The 16,238-nt window shown below is 28.4% G+C and overlaps 2 protein-coding genes across 3 annotated transcripts in view; one reads left to right on the top strand and one right to left on the bottom strand.

Annotated features, from left to right (window-relative positions):
• Window positions 1–16,238, bottom strand: part of amon (prohormone processing protease amontillado) — a 276,980-nt gene that overhangs the window by 201,457 nt on the left and 59,285 nt on the right. The gene's annotated exons all lie outside the window — the stretch shown is intronic.
• On the top strand, window positions 6,544–13,056 carry LOC107452681 (toxin-like protein 14). Of its 2 annotated transcripts, none has more exons than XM_016069238.4 (4): window positions 6,544–6,762; window positions 8,978–9,104; window positions 11,045–11,153; window positions 12,619–13,049. In XM_016069238.4, the coding sequence occupies exons 2-4, from the start codon at window positions 9,005–9,007 to the stop codon at window positions 12,710–12,712; spliced, it is 303 nt and encodes a 100-aa protein (XP_015924724.1). In that variant the 5' UTR covers window positions 6,544–6,762; window positions 8,978–9,004; the 3' UTR covers window positions 12,713–13,049. The 2 variants fall into 2 exon arrangements, with proteins under 2 accessions (XP_015924724.1, XP_042903493.1); XM_043047559.3 differs by lacking the exon at window positions 6,544–6,762 and adding an exon at window positions 7,346–7,473 and having other exon boundaries at window positions 12,619–13,056.

Below are 16,238 nucleotides of genomic sequence, written 5' to 3'. Positions count from 1 at the left end.
TATAACAACCAGCAAACCCTAAAAGACGTAATACTATATGTTTCCTATGTAACAGCTTGATATTTTAATAAATAAATGTATGAAAGCGAATAAAATGAAGAATGATTGTAAATAATATTTATCGTTGTTTTAAATTAAAAAAAACGTTAAAAGTTGTTCACCTTTTTCTAATTAAATTGAGTTTATTATTCTATGCAAATGTTAAGTTCGTTTTGAGAGAATCACTCAGCTGGTTACCTTTAATTTTTCCAACAACCACCAAATCACTCTTTCGTATATGAATACCTCTGATAAAGATTGCACAATTAGAAGGTACATTCATTCTTAAAGTAGGACAAGAATAAAGTTTTTTAAACATCGATAAATACCATCTTACTTTTGATGAATTGAAATTCCAATTGAAAACTTCAGTTTCTTTCAAATAATATCCATGAATAACAATTGAAAATTGAAAGACAAGTCTATTGGTGATAATGTATATAGAAATAACTTAAATAGGCAATAAGATAATGAGGGTAATAATGTAACTTTTAGGAATTAATATACATTTCAATAAGGAATTTTTAAAATTTATAAATTAAATCACAATCAGGGTAAACTAACCAGTGAAGGAACACTTAAGCTTCGCTTGCCTTTTAAAAAAATCATATTAATTTCAAAATTCGTAATTTTAGTTAAATGACAGTGTCATCATATTTGTTTCTAATTGCAAATCATGTAAAAAAATTTCAGAGAACTTACATAATATTGTTTTAAAGTTTTGGAGGTTAAAATAACAAGTAGTAGGAACAGCTCTTACTAGTGAATGAACACCCAGTAAAGGAACACTTAATTTTGGTTATTTTTTAATGCTCTTTATGAATTTATAAGTCATACAAATATTTAAAAACAGGGCTATTCTTGAAATTATAACGTATAAATACTTGGAAAATGTAAGCTTTTTTTATAATCATGAATTGAAAATTAAAGTGTCACCATATTAACGAATGCTGTTCATTCACTGGGAAATCTATGACCAGTAAAGGAACATACCTGTTTCCTCACTGGTTTAATGTTGTTTTTCCTATTTTTAACATACTTTTGATGCGGAACATCACTAAAGGTACAAGAAAATTAAAGTTTATCTTTTATTTTCAATAACTTAGAAAAAAAAACTAGTAAAGGAACACTTGCTCCTTCACTGGTTTTTCAGCGTTTGGTGATCCAGTGAATAAACACCCCCTTATCTCAGTACTTTATTATGCTATGGTGCTTTAAAAAATAAAACGCAACTTCAATAACTTTATTTTGAATCCTCTTTTTCACAGTGAGAAAAATAAAACTATTACATGCAATTAATTCCACTTCAAACATACAAATACAAAAACTCACCTTATAATTGTTTTAAAGAAGCAAGGTGTTGCAGAGATAATAACAAATTCAAAAATTTTTCCAGATAAGTCTATTTAACCAGGTAATCCAGAACATTGCTAGATGATTTCCTATTGTTTGGCAGTAACTTATTGTTACCAATATATCTAAAAAAAACCTTTCAAATTCTTATTTTTAATCAATATGTAGGAAATGTTATTTCACTGGGTAGTGTTCCTTCACTGGTTGGTTTACCCTACTAAGTATAAAAATTTTGAAGAAGTAATATTTCAAAGTAACAGTGTAAAAAAGATAAAACTAAAAAATAAAAGTTGTGATCGTCCTATTACGATCGCTGAGTACCCATTGGTCAAATATTTTTCCTTTCTGGATTGACTCCATTAAACGCCACAAAATTTTAATTCATGATTGCAAAAACTGTCTCAATTGATGCTTGTCATCGGATTGGTTTCTCAAGACATCTACGTGTGCGTCCTATGTACGTGTTTCAAGACGTCACAAAATACTTTTCATTCTTCAGCATTCATATTTATATTGAAATCACAGCAAAGCGTGATTTATACGTTAATAATAAAAGCAATATAACCGCCTTACTTTCAATTATTATTATGTAAATGCCTGCTCATGAAAATTAAAAGAAAAACAGCAGCGGTTGCCATAACAACGCATGCAATGACGACGCATGCGCACTGTTTACTATTACTCTTGAACACAGTTGAAAATTGTGTGGACGCCAACTTATTTTTTATTAATTGAAATTCCAATCGAATAACTATGTATACAATAATACTATGTAACAAATAATAACTATTAATAACAAATAATATCTTTGAATAACAAATACTAACCAAGACCCATTTAACCAATGGGTAAAAATAAATCAGAAAAGTTTTATTGTAACATTAAAAATTATAACAAAAAATGAATTACCACAAAGGGGAAAAACATATTTAAAATCAGCACTAAAGCAGGCAAAATTAAAAAAGTGAAAAAAAAATTAAAATTAGTACGGCGGAGAAACGCTTATTGCAAAATAGCATAAAATGTTGTAGATCAATAGTTTAGGTGACTATAAAATTATTATTTTTTTAATAGTTACGTGATCAATCAATTAATTGAAGTTGCCAAAAAAATCTGGAGAATACGAGTCATCTAGACAACGTTTTAAGATTTGACTCTCAGAGAAGTCTCCTCTTAAATGATATAGTTGGCAAAAATTGCCACCTTATTATTTTGTAGATAAAATGAAGAAATTTAACCAAAAATCTGTTTTCTTTCTTCCATCAAAATAGAGGTTAGGCCTAAGAACATGTTAAGAATTAGCGTGGTAAACCTTAAAGTCTACTTAAAAAAATAAGACACTCAATCTGTAATTAGGCATAGCATAACAGAATGAAGAAAGCAATCATAGTTAACACAATTGAAACTTTAAAACGTTGAATTCGCAGAAAATCATCATTCCGAAGATAATGCTTAGATATAAACTGCTTACTCGACAGACCGCTTCCAGGGACAACATCTGAAATAATCCGTCTTACACAGTAATCACAGAAAAATATCAGTGACTTTCTGAATACAATTTCACTATATAGATATTACTGGCATTTACAGAACTCGTCTGTTTGAGCACAGATTTTCCAAAACATTGGGAGAGTTTCTGAATACGGTTTCAGATAATTTTCATTTTCGGCACTTTTTAATGCTTTTTTAAATTTTTAATTTTTCTTTAATGTAAAAAAATATTTAACGATTAAATTTAATTTAGCTTTTCAAATTGGAAACAGAAGTTGCATTTAAAAGCATTTATCGATTCCAACACATAACAATTTCGTTTAAAACATTTAGTTTTTTGAATATAAAAATTATTATTTAAAATTTTCATCAATAATTTCATAGAGTCATTAAATATTCAATAAATAGTCAAGGAAATATTATATATATATATATATATATATATTAAAAATATAAGCAGTGATTTTTTATAATAATAAATTCAATTTAAATTTTGAAATTTTTCTTAACGCGTTAAGAATTTCGACTCTATTTGTGAATCCAAATAATTTCTTTAGATATTAAATAATATTTGAAAACCAAGCTGCTCTTTTGATATAACAAATTTGGTAAATTGTAACTTGAAATACTTTTTTCATAATTAGTTAAAAATTTGATTTTCCACAATGTCATAAATTTAATTTTGCAATGTTTGCGAAAATAATATTTTCGATCTAAGGAAGCAAGATCAACCTAAAAAATTATAATGATGAAAAACAAATAACTACTTTTTCTAAAATTTTTCCTATCCAGCAAAATCGAAAAATTTAGATTAATAATAGAATAAGAGTAATAATAGAATAAAAATAATAATAGAAAAAAATAATAATAGGATAAAAATAATACATAGTAGAATAAAAATAACAATGAATTGAAAATAATAATAGAATAAAAATAATAATAATAAAATAAATAGATTACGAAATCCTTACAAATATTAGGAAAAAGTGCTGTACCTTCGATAAGTGGAAATATTTGCCCCACACTTCGGAAAAATTTTGCATTCAGTATACGTATTTGATACTTGTAAAAAAGGGCACTATCTTTCATTTCATGATCCTTTGAAGTTCTACAAGCTCGATTGCTATAGAATTTTTTTTAATTTTATTTGCTGAATAAATTTTTTAATTAATTTAATAGGAAAATAAAATTCTGACGTTAATAAACCTTTTTTTATGGTACAAAATAAAATGTTCAATGTGTAGAAAATTCAGAGCATCCTGTCAAAATTTTGAAAAAAATTACATTAAAAGAAAAACACTGGAAGCTTTTTAAACTTTCATAATATTCAAATCAAACTATTTCATAAGTTAACAAAAACAGTTCTACACGAAATTATGATAAAACACATTTCAAATCTTTTTGCGCATGTGCAGTATGAAAAGGTTACTTTAAATGCTCATATCTTGCACAATTTTTTAACACATTATTTTGAAATTCAAAAGGATAGATTTTCATTAATTAAAAATTACATAAAAATTTTGTTTAATTTTATTGAATATTTTTTATAGTAATAGTATGAAAACGTAAGTATTAAAATATTCATATTTTCATGAATATTTTCCCTGGTTTAAGAAAATTTAAACCATTGTTGCTATAACATCCAAAGTATTCGAAACAAGTTACAAACTTTTTGCCATATTTTCTGGCATAGAATGTTCAAGAACATTATTTTACGTTCGTAATTTGTTGCTTGTCTCTCAAAGCTCTGAAAGCCTTAAAATATATTGATGAGTATGAAAACCCGCATGACATAACATCTTAAAAGTTATAAAATAACTTTCTTAGTGTTTCTGGAGAAATTCGAAAAAAAAATATCAAAAACTGAAAGTGTCTCTTCAATCATTGTAGGGTAGCGTACATAAGTATCAAAAAACCATTATTTTTAAAATTAAATCCATATTTTACAAGAAAAATGTATTCTTTTTCTTAGGATTAAGAAAATCAATAAAGTGCAGGTTTTTTGTGCCCTAAACCAGTTAATTAAAATGTTAATTAAATTTTTAAATTTTCTCTTACATTTAACATTTTTACATTTCCAATTTAATTTTTGCACTTTTAGTTCCTGAGCGTTTTGAGAAATCTTTCATATTTGTCGAAATTAGTTATCGTGGTGAATTTGTTATTAAAAAGTTCAATGCAATATATAATAGCATTTTAAACAAAACAACTATGCTGATTAGCTCAAATTAGCTCTAATTAGCGCATTAACAAAGTTATTATTGTTGTGTTAGCAATTAAAATATTCTCTTGAGAGCGAATGAATTTTACTTGTAAGGATTTTTTTTCTTTCGCTAAAACGAAACTAATTTAAACTATTCTAAATTTCTTGAATTACAAAGATCTAACGGAGCAAATAATATTTTAATGCAGAAAATAAACTTTTAAAATGTAACTTAGCTTAATGACGTTGTTGTTGAACAAAAAACAGCATAACCAAGTAAATGAGTATTACGTCAAAATCAGTGTTTTAACTTATACGGCATGTTTAATTGGTAATTAAAATGGATATTTGATTGCCAATCAGTTTTATTTATACGAAACATTTACGCCTTAGACGAAACATTTTTGCGGTTAAATTTTTTTCTTTTCGAAATATATTCAGATCCATGATTTGAGACTTGACTAATCTAGGTTTTGAATTTAAATACACAAACATATCCTTTTTTTTTGTCATATGCCTGTTTAGGCACGGGGGGGGGACGATTTTTCCTGTTTTTCAGTGGCGCCATCTATGGCCAGGAATTCGACTTCTGCCACGCCATTCACACAACCACAATCCGTTTATAGGGCGGGTCACATTCACACACAAAGGAGAAAGGACATGGAACACACAGAGAGAGAAAGAAACATCCATGCCTTGCCCGGGATTCGAGCCCAGGACCTTTCTGATGCAAGGACAGTTCCCTGCCCCCTTCACAGGCCGGACGGCAAACATATCCTTCTTGTACATTTAAAGCATCTAGCTGCTGTTATTGCCCAACCTCTCCTCATACCATAGCATATCATGAGACTGTTTTTATAAATTTTATGACTTTTTCATTTAAAGTATAATGATATACAGTTAGAGAATTAATAATTTGCGTTCAAACAAAATGTCAAAAAATAATAATTAATATCAATATTTGTCAACAAAAGGCTTTATTATCTGAGTTCAATAAGTTTAAGTGTCTTGAAATTGAAATGCTGAGAAAAATAAGAATAAGTATATTATGTTTGAAATTACCCGTGACAGTTAAAAGTAGCAAATCTTTAATTTTCATAGCTTTTGTTATACCGAACAATGTTAGCTGCTGTATTTGCTTCTATCACTCAATTTTACTTCATTTAAACTATGAGCTTAGAGAGATTTAATTAAGTACTTAGTATTTCATACGATTTTATTTTTTTTTAAACAATTTGTAACGATGCTGCGTTTATGACAGCACAACGTTGACACAATGAAAAAAAAAACGTTTTTCAATATTGCACAACCCAATTTAGAGAGATGGAAGATATTTCAAAATCATTCTAAAAAATAGTAGTATTCTAGAACAATAAACGTATTGCCAATCAGGCAAACCGTTCAAAAGATATTAAGAAAATTTCAATCTGTCACAATAGATTTCAGCAATGAAACTTCGTATTTTCGATATTTCATCAGAACTGAAAGACACTGGAAAATGACGATTGTTTACAAACCACTCTGCAAAAGTAGGCAAATGACTGCATAATATACGATCCAAATCGGCGGTCCCGTTCTCGAGTTACTACATGCATACAGACATATTTTCGCTTTTATATTTATAGAGACGAAGTGAAGATAAGCATTTTAAGAAAGTTCGAAATTCTTTAAGTGAGGTAAAGTAGAAAAATCCTACTTATTCATTTTTTATTTGAAATATATATCCGCAAAATATCTCATAAACCTAGTACAATTTACAAACTACACTAATGTTTAATATGTTTAATATGTTTATAATGTTTAATATGTTTATAATGTTTAATATGTTTATAATGTTTAATATGTTATGTTATGTATTACTAATGTTTAATATGTTTTTAAAATATGTGTTACTATACTTATTTTATTAAAAGCTTAAAAATCAGAATTTATTATTATTTTTCTTTATTTGTGCATACGATTTTAAAAGTGCTTCTTTTAAATTGTAATCGAATATTTTTTGTTATTTAATTAAGATGGTTTTCGGTTACAAACCCTTCTACAAAAATGGTTTGTAAATTTCGCAAGATCTTAAAAGCTAATTAGCAATTTATTTCATAGTATCGAATCATGTCTTAGCTAATGAAATAACTTTTGCTCTTTTCATAAAATATTTTGCAACAATTTATCTTTCAGTGTTTTAAAAAAACTTGATAAGCATGATATTACATTAGTCTGTATAAGCAGATCAATTACATTTACGGCAATGAAAGTCACATAAAATATTATGAATGTCCTTTTACACATTTGCTTTGTAAATATAAAACCAGTTTGTGTAATTCCCTTCTTTCTTAGGATTTTTAGTTAATTTCTTTTTAGGAAATCAAAAAAGTTGGTTTTCAAATTAGGTAAACATCTGCATTTTTCTTAAATTATTATTTTATCACAGTAAGCTATAAGTTTTTTTTATTACGCTTACAAAATTCAAACTACTCTATGATTTAATGCAGTCATAAAAAAACATTTTATATGGTGTATGCATGATGTTGTAAATGATGTATAAAATGTTTTATTTCTACACTCAGTCAAGCATGTGGTAGTTTTTTGAAAACTCTTTTTGTGGATGTTAATACGTGTAGTTTATATTCTACACTCAAGATTCAAAACCCTTGCAACATCAACAAAGAAATATAATATCGATATCTGTAATCATAATATAGTGCAAATTTACTGCAACCTTTATAAGATGTAAAATAGAGCCATGATTCAGTTCAAATTAAATCATAAAATCAAGTAGCTAGGTTTAAAAATGCGACGTTGCATGAAACACTTATAAAGTTATGCTGTCAAATTTGCATGAAATTGTGATTCAATACTCTGCCTTTTTTCTTCCTACATATTTGCGATTAAATCCAGTACTCCAGTCATATTTCTTTGGTGAAGATTTTATTGCTGCAATAAAATAATTAAGTACGTTTCTTCACGCAGAGCACAAAATGGTTCAATTCTTTCGAATCCTTATTCAGATATTAAATTCTAGTGATGTTTCAATTGAAAAAAAGTATGCATAAAGCTTACAATATTAGCGTTTTGGGCGCAAACTTTTAAGTAGAAATTTTTATATGGATTTTGTAGAATATTGGGTTTTTTTTTAGTTTTTGTTAAGGAATTTTTTTTAATTTAATAATAAATAATACATTAACAATACATTTGTCAGACATTATATATAAAAAAAAAATGTTTGTCAGGAAAATTTAAAAATATATTTTCACAAAAATTGTTTTAAGTTACTATTACTATTAGTTTATGATGCTATTTGCTTAAATTTCAAAGCTTAAAAAATCGCAACATTCTTTTTAAAAATTTAAATATCCAGAAATTTTGGACAACTTTTAAAATTTAATCTTTATTTTGGTTATCTAGATAGGTTAATTTACATCTATCGCTAGATGTAAAAGATATAGTTCTCTTAAAGCTCTTTCCTTTATTAAAAACCAGTACTTCAACTAAATAAAAACCGATATTTTCAGAAAACGATTTTATCAGTCTATGAATTTTTCAAACCCCTTCAACACTACCAATTTTAAAATGTTTGCTTGAATAACATAGAATATCATAAAATATTCTCAAAAAATTATATTACTAAAACGGTTTGTACTTTTATTAAAACCTTACAGGTTTTAAAACATATATTTTGGAAAATATAAATGGAGCATTTTCTGATATTTTAATATTAAGCAATAGCATTAGACTATGTTTAATATAATTAAGTCACACGTGAATTGTAAGTAAACAGTGTATATTTTGAAAAATATTTTTAATTGTGTTATAATTTCTAAGCTAGTGTTATTAGAAAATATTTGTCAATGCTAGTGTTATTAAAAAAAGTTAATCACCCTTTATTTTACTTAGTTTTTTGCGTTAAGAAGAAAGAAAAAAATGACGCATTCATGTTGTATATTTCTACTTCTGGGATTATCCATTTTTTTACCAAACGTCGAATGTTATACTTACATTGAACCTCTTAATACGGATAATGGTAAGTATGTATATTCGTGTTGTATATAACTTAAGTTATGCTGAAATCATTTGGGTAAGAGTGTTGTTCTTTTGCAACTTTTTTTTACATACTCAAGCATTAGAGTGTATTGTACCGAACACAATTAGAGATGATTAAAACAGTCCTTAAGACTCCAAAAATATATTATCAGAATCTTCCATAAAAAAAACAGCTTTTGCTAGCTCTTAATTGCAGCTTAAATAGTAGTGCAGTATACGGGGCTTACAACCTCAGACGGTTCAATTAACTCAGGAGAGATTAACAAATCAGAACACTTCTGCAGTCACGAACAGACTAATACTCTACTTCCACCCTCTCTGCAAGGCACACTCCCATTTTTATAGGCTTAGCGACGAAAACCCCGGAACTTTCGACATGATTTTAGATAATTCTCGCTTACCGCAAATATTGGTCTTATCACTTCTAAACTCAAATTTTCCAGAACTATACTTTATTTACCAAAATGGTCGTCAAGTATTGCCAAGCCACTAAAAGTATCACCCAGTCGGCAAAAAACGTCGTCAATCAGAGTCTTCCATAAAATATGCATTGGGCATCAGTTTCTCCAAATTACGTTAAAATTACGTGATTTTCTATCAAATTTTCTAATTAAACTGTTTATTTAGGGTCAGCTTTATAGCAAAAGAACATTTACAAAATTAAACACACATATATACAAATTCATAATAATATATTTCTCTGTGGTAACGAATAGTGCAAGAAAAAATAGCTGCTCTGAAAAAGTAACTACTTTAAGTACACTTAAGGTGGATTCATGGTGAAGATTGACATCAACGAGCTTCAATATTAGGCCTTCTGCGCAAGCGCATTATGTAACCTTTCAAAAATCTAATAGAGAGCGTTTGCAAAGAGTACGCAATGAGCTGTGACGTTGATGTTGGTGCTCACTGTGAACTAACCCTTAAAGAAATTGAATAATATCTCGTATTTCGTATCATATCAGTACACTCTTTAATACTCAATCGAAAATGTATTTACCATCTATATATTTTAGAAAAAGTATAATTCTTGAATTCAAAAAAAAAAAAAAAAGCGCCAAGAATGATTTGTTAATTTTTATTTTAATTTCCCTAAATTTAAATTTTTTAAAATTTTTTTTAAAAAAAATCCAAGTCGATCAAAATGTTTATAACAGCTAATACAAGCATAAGAGTGACAATTGGTACTTTAAGGAAAAAAAAGAAGGAATTCAACAGAATTAAGTCGGTCGCTATGAGATTACATGCAAATAGTGGAGCGCATTCCATTTTGTCTGTATTAATTTGCAAGCAAGTTTATGAATAAACTTACCAGTAGCATTTATCTATTTATTGTAAAACGAAATTAAATTTCGAAAAATTTTTTTAATTTAAAAAATTTCTAAAAAGATTTTTTGAAGAAACTTCTTAAAAATAAATTTAAGAAAGACTATTGGCTTTACACATTTTCTTCAACAATACGTGTAATTTTTCTCTCAAGAAAGTAACAAAAGTACAAGTGTAACACTACTAAATTTCAAAAGTAAAAGTTGAAGTAGATTTAAGTACTTTTTATTGTTACTTTCATTTCCTGTAATGACTGTAAAAGTGTTGCCAGCAGAAATGGTTTCAAACATTCAGCGGAGCTTAACCCTCTAGAAATTAAGTTTTAATATCACAGGACCTTTCGGTTTATATTAATATCTTTAATATTAACCTCTAGATCTTTAATATAAACCACTAGATCTTTAATATAAACGATATATAAGATAAATCTCACGATATATCTTACATATCGTTTAAAACAGTATCATACTTCTCAGAATTTTTTAATATTCATTCTTCATGTGTTCAAAAATTCATTGGCAATTATATGAACCAGATAGTTTTACAATGCTGTGTAATATTATTATGATGATATTTTCTTCATACTTTCTGAAGGTTACTGTGAAAAAGAAGATTTTGGTAAAATACCTGTTGGAGAAACTAGATATAATGATGAAAAATGTGAACGTGGCACCTGTAGCTCTGGATCATTGGATGGAGCAGGGTAAGTATACAGAATACTACTTAATAATCGCTATCAATATAAATTTTTATAATCTTAGTAAAATAATTAAGTAAAACTATACTTTTTAGGAATCCCAAGTTAGTAATTAAGTGAATAAAATAATCTTATTGGACTCTCACTCAAATTTATGGAGATAGTACAGGAAAAATTTCGTGAATGCCTTTTTTTTCCTAGTTTTTCTCCCCTTTCTTTTGAAAACAGAGCGATGATAAAATTAACTATTAAATTAACTATTAACTATTAACTATTGGGTTGAGTAAAAAGTCATTTCGTTTTTTTTCTTCATATTTTTGTTCGATTCAGTACTGTTCAAATTCGATACTTTCATTCAGATGTGCACCATAAAGCTGCTTAACACGAAAAGTCTAGCATTTCACATTTCTTACGATAAGTGAAACAACCAGATAAACTAATTCAACCATTTTTTAACGGATTTGAAACCATGCGAGTTACAGTTAAAAAACCATATAATTTTGTATTCGAGCTTTTTTAAACCTACTAGTTGTAAGCGGTTTGAAAGCTGTAAAGATAAAATATGTTCTTCACCGTAAACTTTGCGGTTAATTAGACGTGCAGACTGCTGTTGTTTGTTTTACCGTAATTTTAGAATGAAAATTCTAACAGCAATGTGGTACATATATTAGCATTATTAATAAGCAATTAAACTTGTTGGTGCCTTTAGTCAAATAAACACCATCGTTTCGTGAAAAAAATCCATTTACGAGTAGTTTAACTAATAATTTTTATTCGAAATGTTAACAGTAAATTAAATGTAACAACAGCGGAACATCATATTTCAAAATGATGCTATTTTGATAAAGTCATCTGAGCAGTTATGTTCGCTCTAATCATATACTAATTATAATGTTTTAACAAATTATCACTTTTTCAAAACTTCTCTTCCTCTCAGAGATGCATAAACAAGATCCCAAATGTACAAAATTAGTTAGGTCTAAAATGAAAAAAAGCTTCCTTTAAATCTGCCGTGTACAAAGTTTCAATTGCTACTTTTTATTTTTATGTTTCGCCGACCAGATAGCCGTATGGTTAGCGTGCCTGACTGCGGTGCCGATGGTTGCGGGTTCGAATCCCGCTCAGGGCATGGATACTTCTTTCTCTCTGTGTTCTATGTCCTTTCTCCTTTGTGTGACTTGTGACTATGTGAATGTGACCTGTCCTATAAACGGGTTTGTGGTTGTGTGACGTGGGCGACGCTGCTCCACCGCCTTGGCTTCGCAACAGGTGCCCACTTTGTAACGAGAAGAAAGTAGCAGTTCTGGCACTCCTGGCCAATAAGACAATACATCCCAAGTGCCCGCCATTTAAAAAAAAAAATTTTTAAAAAATACTTTTTATTTCATATTTTTATTTTATTGTTTGTATTTTTTTTATTTAATTTTCTATTTTTCCCATATCCTGTAGAATATTTGTTTGGTTATTGTAGGTGTGGAGTGATTTTTGCATCACCAGGCTGTGAAGTTCAACAAGGAAGTGGACATTATCCCGACTGCTGTCCTTTCCTTGTGTGTACAAAATAATACTCAGACAAGTTCTCAATCAGATTCATCTTGAAATAATTTTAAATTTTTTTCTCAGCCATTAAAGAATTAAATAAAAATTTCTTGAATTACTTATTATTTTCTAAACATTAACGTTCATTATGTTAGGTAGTCTAAATATATCAGCATGCAAACGTGAACATAGGAAGAAAGGGCAATGAAATGACACGTTTTTATTTCTGAATGTACACTCTATAATTGTAAGTTAAAAAGCAATGAATTTAATGGGTAATTCGTAAGAGAAAACGTTGAGATAACAACAGCGTATAGTTGCAACAAGATATGATAGATTATTTTAACATCTAGTTACACAAATAACTAAGTTAAAGCTACAAGATAATGTTACATTGAGTTAGAAGAAAACAGATTCTTTACAAGTTTGTTCATTCATTAATAATTTTTTGAAAAAATTCTGGTGACACTTTTAATTAAAAAGCAAATGAAAAATAACTCAGAAACCTTCAATTATCGTTGTTTAGTAAATTATTCATACAGAAAAGAATTATATTTTGAAAGCTTTCCTCTTTTATTATTCTTCGACTAAATCCAGCCGCAAAAATTGCCTGTTTCTAACCATCTCTTTTTTTAAAATTTTATGAGTAATAAAATACATTACATTTGAACAAAAAATAACTTCTTGTTCTTTAAGTGTAAAAAGTAGTTAGTTTTTTAATTTGTTCAGTTAAAAAAACCTTTTTTAAATACAAATATATGCCTTCCTAAATTAATAAATAGACATTTTTTTTTTAAATCTCAACTTTTTTTTGTTTAAATAGTTGTCTATGTAAAATATTAAAGAGAGAAACCCCCAAATATTTTCGACAAAAAATTTACTATTTAAAACAATGTGATGAAAATATAAATTTCAAAAAGTAACTATTAAATTGTAGCCCCCCAAAAAAAGAGAATAATGATTTAAATTAAGTATAGGAAGATAAATCCATTTAATTAAAATTATTTTGCCATCGTATCTTGGATAAAATATATTATCTCTCAAACGATGTTATGTTTTATGCACGTATTGATTTGCATTGAAAAGATTGAGGAATTAGAGCTGTTTCTTCAAGTATTCTATAACCAAATAGATCCGCTTTTAATATTGAAGACCTTTAAGTTTTATTTACTTATACGATCTTTTCGTACGCGAGAGACAAAACATTGTTCGAACTTAACGAGTATATAGCACAGAAATAGTTGTGTTAATGCATTTATCTGTATTATAATGATCTTAAACATATTTCATACGTATATATTACGAGTGTTTATTAACTATTCATTTATGAAATATTTCATACGTATATTTATAGAGCTTATTAACTATTTGAAAATTACCGTTATAAGATTACACAAATACTATTCCCAGTCGAAAATTCATAAAAATATTTTTATTTCTTTAAGTCCAAATTATTTTTATTTTTTAAGGGTATTAGCAATAAGGAGTTTAAAATGCTTGACCTCTCTTAAAAGCCCATGAAATTCATAATATATATAGTAAGAATATGTGGTTTATATTTGAAGAATATCAGATAACCATTTTATTAGATTAAAATAATTCCAACGTATGTAAGTATTTATAATTATCACGTGTGTTTTAAGCTTTTTATATACACCGAAGAGCCATTACATTATGACCACCCTGCTAATAACATGTAGGATCACCTTCAGCCCTCAAAACTGCTAGCACCCGCCGTAGCATTGATTCCACAAGGTGCTAATAGGTACTCTGAGGAATCTGGTACCAAGCGCTCAGCAACTGGTCCTGTAATTCCCTCACATTGCGAGGGGGTAGCGTGGCAGCACGAATTTGGTTTTCCAAGTAGGACCACAAATGCTCTATTGGATTAAGGTCAGGTGAATTTGGGGGCCAAGACATGACTTGAAAGTCACCGGAATGTTCCTCGAACCAATCCATGACGATTCGACCCTTATGACATGGTTGGTAACTACCATCCCCCGCAGGAAGAACTCTTGCTATGAATGGATGAACCTGGTCTGCAACTATGTTCAAGTAGCTCACAGACGTCAGAGATTGTTCTATGAAGATTATGGGTCCTATTGTGCCCCATGAAAGCATTGTTCCTGGGCGAGCCCATTGTTATAGATAGGGGGTGGTCATAATGTAATGGCTCTTCGGTGTATATAAAATGCAATACAATTTAAATGCCAAAAAAAAAGGGTTCATTAACTTTTCTTTACACTTTAAAGTCAGAATGTTTCATAAAAATCATTATTTATTCAATGTATTAATCACATCCGATTTCGCTAAATCCGATCTCGCTTTCTTTATAAATCTTATAAATGTACGAAGAAAATCTCATCAATTTACGTGAAACTAACTTTTGTAATCTAAATGAAAAATGACTGACAAAATGCTGAAATAGTAAACATAACTATTTCCTAAGAAATATGAAGTTTTGCCTTTTAAAAATTAGATTTTAAAAATGCGTCTTTCTTTATAATGATGCAGAAATAAAATATATAGAAAATAGTAATGAGGTTTAAATTATTTTCAGATTACATTATTCAACTTGTTTATTCCCCATTAACCAGACCATCATTATGATTGTAACTATTAACTTATAACTATTTCCGAAAGCTAAGCCAAAATTATATTAGACGCTATGAAATTCTACCAAGATACCCATTAGACTGAAGCTCGCAAATGGGATAGTTTCAATCTTCATTCTTCAAATGTATTATACAGCATCCATTTGCATAATGTAGTCATTTTCAACTCTCCTCGGGTTTAATTTATCTGCATATAACAATGGTTGCTTTCTATTGAAAATGGCTTAAAATGGCTTAAGCTTTTCATGGATTTAAACAGTACAAATTTCTGTTTTGTTACAAAATTTTTAGATTCTCTTGTGAAATAGTTTTTTTTTTTAATTTTTGCAAAACACTCAAAGTAAAAGAATATGAAGTGTGTATTTGTGCAAATAAATAATTTTACTAGTTAAATGTGCAATTAGGGGAATTTTAATAAAGTAATAAGACTAAAATTTAAGTGTTTCAACTATCAACCTTCATGGTGAAAGCAGTTGACCAAGTGATACATCGACATTACAAATTTGCACTCTTTAGAATCAATGATTCTTAAGTTTGAATATTTTATGAATCTTTAATGCTTTCAAAACAGAAATGGGTTTAGGGCAGCATTTCCTCTATGTTGTTTAAGGAAAATTTCTGCGAAGACTAGCCCGTAGCTTAGAAATTATAAGGGATAAATCTAGGATCAACGCAAAGGCCAGTGAAAATTTTTGGCAAATATTTAATTACATAGCGATGGTGAAAAATTGAACACAATTTTCTAAAAGCAGTGAATAAGTTGACAAGATGTCTTCAAATCAGTGTAATATTTGTCATAATGTCCCCTAAAAACCAAAGAGTTTCCTTGGGGAGGCGGGTATCAATTCAGATTAAAATTAAATTTTGTTTCATGTTTAAGTTTATTAAAACTGGAACTACTTTCAATATTTCTCGAGAATGTGAAAATGCTAACTTT

This window comes from Parasteatoda tepidariorum, chromosome 7 (genome assembly GCF_982258835.1).
Source record: "Parasteatoda tepidariorum strain Cologne lab strain chromosome 7, Ptep-v5.0, whole genome shotgun sequence".
Lineage (NCBI taxonomy): Eukaryota > Metazoa > Arthropoda > Arachnida > Araneae > Theridiidae > Parasteatoda > Parasteatoda tepidariorum.
The sequence above is the reverse complement of the archived record's forward strand: the minus strand, read 5'-3'. Positions and strand labels throughout refer to the sequence as shown.